At 30.6% G+C, this 5200-nt stretch overlaps 1 protein-coding gene across 2 annotated transcripts in view; it reads right to left on the bottom strand.

The window, feature by feature from the left end:
* Positions 1 to 5200, bottom strand: part of LOC106471065 (uncharacterized aarF domain-containing protein kinase 5-like) — a 52854-nt gene that overhangs the window by 20370 nt on the left and 27284 nt on the right. For both annotated transcript variants that reach the window (XM_022399688.1, XM_013931653.2), the window contains exons 9-11: positions 3974 to 4057; positions 1142 to 1223; positions 586 to 756 (exon numbers count right to left, since the gene is read on the bottom strand). In XM_022399688.1, the coding sequence (XP_022255396.1) occupies positions 586 to 756; positions 1142 to 1223; positions 3974 to 4057 (337 nt within the window). The remainder of the gene's footprint in view (positions 1 to 585; positions 757 to 1141; positions 1224 to 3973; positions 4058 to 5200) is intronic.

Below are 5200 nucleotides of genomic sequence, written 5' to 3'. Positions count from 1 at the left end.
TTATTATTATTACACAGTAATTTTATATTTATTATTATTACACAGTAATTTTATATTTATTATTATTACACAGTAATTTTATAATTATTATTATTACACAGTTTTTTATAATTATTTTTATTATTACACAGTTTTTTATAATTATTTTATTATTACACAGTTTTTATAATTATTATTATTATTACACAGTTTTTTATAATTATTTTTATTATTACACAGTTTTTTATAATTATTATTATTACACAGTTTTTTATAATTATCATTATTACACAGTTTTTTATAATTATCATTATTACACAGTTTTTTATAATTATCATTACATAGTTTTTTTATAATTATTATTATTACACAGTTTTTTTATAATTATCATTACACAGTTTTTTCTATAATTATTATTACACAGTTTTTTTATAATTATCATTACACAGTTTTTTCTATAATTATTATTACACAGTTTTTTTACTTACTAACAAGAGCTACAAATAACAACTATGTAAACTTACAAAAGCTTCTCAAAAGAGTAATTTTAAACATGGGAACAAATAAACATTTGATATTTTCAAATGTTATTAACACAAATATTACCTTTCACCCCTAGCTCTTCACAGTAGCTTTTCATTTCATCGTGATTGTTCAAAACAATAGCCTTCCATAGTTTACACAAGGAAATACGATTTTCTTCTGGCAAGTATTCATATAATCCGTGATCTAACAGTACAATCTGAGCCTTCCCATCTTTCCCTTTCCTGATAAATACTGAAAAACAAATCTCTGTAAACTGTACAGTACTTCAAAGGATATGTTTTTGAATAAATCTAAAGTTAACTGTGCAATACCTGGATATCATTGCTTTATCACTCAAAGTTTCATCTATATATATACATATCATCTTCAGAAGCTGTATTCATCTTAAGATATCAAAACTTCAACACACACACAAAACATGTAGGGGGCGTAGTTACTTAATTATACTGTAGCTATGACAATTGTGCATATGCTTCATTAAACTGTCTTCATATATAATCTTGCTTTTACAGTCTCTTCCAATGGTTATATAATATAACTATATACAATAAACTAACAGAGAGAGCATAGTAATTGGGAAAAACCAAAATGAAAATAGCAACTTTAAAAATCTCACCATTTCCTGGATGAGGATCTGCATGTACAAATCCAGTCGAAAAAATCTGTTCAGCAAATGCAAGAACAAGCTTTTCATCTACCTGTAATGTGAAAACAAGTATAATTTTTATGGGTTTTTCTTAAATGAACCTAAATACCTACACTGAAGGAAAAAATACAAAAAGTTACTTCTATTTTCACTGTTATTATTCCCTTTCAACTGTAAACAGTTAGTAATTCCTTGAAGTATGATAGCATGTTTTTGTTAGCACTGGTAAGAATGTGTTGGTTTCTATAAGAAATGTTATTTTCCTAATGAAGTTTTCACATAACAGTGAGCTTAAGGCATAGTTTATCGTCACTATTGTTGTACTGTAATGAATAATTCCCAGATTAATAATTTGATTATGTACTACACATCATGTTTTCTATAAAGTAGTACTTAGTAGGTCCAATAGATAAATGACATAACTGAATCCTGTGAATACAAGTGATACTTAACAAACTGATAAAATATGAAAATAATATTCTTCATAAATAAACATAACTACAATTTACCAAAACAAATTACATTTATAGCAAATATGAGCTGCTTAGGGACTGATGATATTATTGAGATGAAAGGAAATTATTCTTGGAGTCAAGGTGAAATTTTGAAGTCCAATTCAAGTGAAGAAGATGACAAAAGATGATGTTGACTGATGAAAATGAGTTATCAGACCAAGGCAGCAAGAAATATTTCAGTTTTTAAGATCTAATAACAAGGGGTCACAGCTGATGCAAGGCAATCTAGAGCACTAGACAATACAAACTATCAACTGAAGTGTACTGGTCTTCAGGTCCTAGGTACATCACACTTCTCAAGTTTCTGCATGTGGATGATAACATCAATGATGTTGATGTCAACAAATTGTAAGAGTAAGACTACTAGTGGATCATCTCTTCTAGAACTTGCAAGAAGTATGCACACCATCCCAAAATATTTCCATTCATGAGTCACCCGTGATATGGAAAGTTTTACTTCTTTTCAAACAATATATCTCACTAAAGCATGCTAGATACGGGTTGAAGTTCATGTTATGTGTAAACAATAAGTATGTATATGGGTTTCACATATACACTGATAAAAAAATCATGAACCATCCATTGATAATGTTTTATTTATTAGAGACAGTAGCTGTCGGCATCATTTCTCTGCCTCTGAACAAATACACTGATAAATAATAAACAAGAGAGCTTTTTTTCATGCACTTTCATGAACATGATACCCTAAAGTGTGGAACCATTCATACAAACAGAAATGTTTTTCAAGTAAAGCTGAAAGCAAAATGCTGGAGATGTCACATCCTTCTGTTGACATGAGCTGTTTGCCTTGATATTTAGGGAAAGAAAACAGATCTATGTGTTAACTACAATCTATGATTAAAATATAAGAACAGTCACCGGAACAATTAAGTGAAGAAGCTAGTGGTAATTGTTGACTTCAACCATTACAAGGGTGGTGTTGGTTGTACTGATAAGCTTTTACATCCTTCAAGAAAGAGCATGCAGTGGTGCAAGATTTTAGTGTTTCACCAGATTCAGTTAGCAATGCTAAACAATATCATTAGATAGCAGAAAGCTGGAGGAAACAAGAATTTCCTGAAATTTCAACATGACGTTGAATTGTTATTTGAAGAAATGGATGCATGTAGAAAATTCGACAAAACTGATAGAATGAAACATTTTATGGTACTACTACCTCCAGAAGAATGTAAACTAAAGCCACAGAAGAAATGGATGCATGCAGAAAATTCGACAAAACTGATAGAATGAAACATTTTATGGCACTACTACCTCCAGAAGAATGTAAACTAAAGCCACAGAAGAAATGGATGCATGCAGAAAATTCGACAAAACTGATAGAATGAAACATTTTATGGTACTACTACCTCCAGAAGAATGTAAACTAAAGCCACAGAAGAAATGTGTCTACTTCAAGAAGGAAAACATAAAAAGAGTACATGTTACTGCTCAACGTGTTCATCCAAGCCAGGACTTTGTTATTATTCCAATTTGAAAATTTACCACTGTGAGTTCAGATATTGGCAATAAGTCTAAATTTGTTCAATAAAAATAATATTTAAGCAACATATACATAGAAAAGCTATGTCTCTTTGTGAAATATGACATTAAACCAAATGTAGTAGTTACCTGTAAAAACTGAGCCCAAATATTTGTTGACAAATGCACCAGTAGTCAAAGGGTTAAAGTCTTTCTCAGGATATTATTTATATAAATATTTTTGTCCAATTATGTGTCAACAATTCTACACTGTGTTATTCCTGGTAAGTTAAGAGCTTCTAGAGAACTATAGCAATACATGCTCAAACCAAATTACCACAGATAAGTTCTGAACCTTTCACCAGAATATACATATTCTTGGCTTATAGAGGGCACTAGCAATACCTTAACTCCTTAAACCCAAGATAATGCTCCAGTACCTGGTTGAAAATCCCAATTTACCCATCAGATGGCAACATCAAATGTTCAACAAGGGAAATTTGAGGCTACTTACCCAACAATGCTTCAAGTGGGTACCCCCTGATGCTGAAGGAAAAACAAAATTAAGAAAACTAAAATGTTATAAGGTATGGTAATAAAGATTAGGAAATCATGAAAATAATTTCGGTAGAACGTGCAAAAGATTACAGATTTAAAGAGTTAATATAAAAACAGTCAATACATGCATGACTATCCAACTATTACATAAAACTCAATCAAGAACTGAGCATGAAAAGCTTAGCAAAGCCTCTGAATAAAATAAAAGCACTTAAAGACAACATAAGCAAATAACTTAACCAATACTTACATCTTTCAAACTTAAACCCATTTTGTGAATACCTTGAATGTCACTAACTTTAACACCATCGATGAATTCTGCAGTGATGACCCTCTGAAACAAGGAGATTGAATGAATATAATATTTTTATTTTAAAGTTTTCAGTGCTGATTGAAAGATGAAAACCTTTCTCAATGAAGACAACAAACAACTTCAGATAAATGTTTGTTTTATTATACAGGACATTTCAGTTTATGCCATTTTTAAGGGTGACGTTCAAAGACAAAACATCAGGCAAGATAAAAGTTTTGTAGTCTTCAGAGAAATTTGTTTGTTTGTAATTAAGCACAAAGTTACACAATTGGCCATCTGTACTCTGCCCACCACGGGTATCAAAACCCAGTTTCTAGCATTGTAAGCCCACAGTCTGTGCCACTGGGGGCTTGTTTAATTCAAAGTAAACATAAAGCTACACAATGGGCTATCTGTGCTCTGCCCACCACGGGTATCAAAACCCAGTTTCTAGCATTGTAAGTCCACAGTCTGTGCCACTGGGGGCTTGTTTAATTGGAAGTAAACACAAAGCTACACAATGGGCTATCTGTGCTCTGCCCACCACGGGTATCAAAACCCAGTTTCTAGTGTTGTAAGACTGCAGACGTACCACTGTGCTACTGGGGAACTCTTCAGAGAAATACATATATAACATATGCAAAAAAAAGTTCATTGTTTTATAGACCTACAAGCAGTTTAAACATAAAACATTTAAACCATTTAAAAAACAGAAAATCAAACACAAACCTCCTTGAAAAACAAAATTTTACTACATCGTCAATTAGTATTTATTCAGTATTTTAAATTACTGGTTTCTCGTATCTTGTAATCTTTGTTTTAACCTATGTTAAAAATTTGTTACATGTAAAAAAAGCATAAAAATTATTTTACTTACTTTGTATCATTTCTTTGTTTAAACCATAAACTTAAACAATTTAAAGTTTCCACTATAAAAACACACATGGAAACCTACATTATTTAATAATTTTCTTCCACGTGTCACAACTGTTATATTTCTTAATGTATATCAAAATAATGCACACTCGATCAGATCATTTAACCACATGAATTTTAATCAATTTTTATTGTTGAAAATTTACAAAAAAAACATTGCCTTTATATTATTAGGAAACTAGAGTAAATTCCTAATAAATCTTATTTTAATTGGTGTTTTTACAATTCAACAAAACCTGTAAATGTACC

This window comes from Limulus polyphemus, unplaced genomic scaffold (genome assembly GCF_000517525.1).
Source record: "Limulus polyphemus unplaced genomic scaffold, Limulus_polyphemus-2.1.2 Scaffold4384, whole genome shotgun sequence".
In the NCBI taxonomy this organism is placed as follows: domain Eukaryota; kingdom Metazoa; phylum Arthropoda; class Merostomata; order Xiphosura; family Limulidae; genus Limulus; species Limulus polyphemus.
Note: the sequence above shows the minus strand (reverse complement) of the source record. Positions and strands in the feature narration are given on the sequence as shown.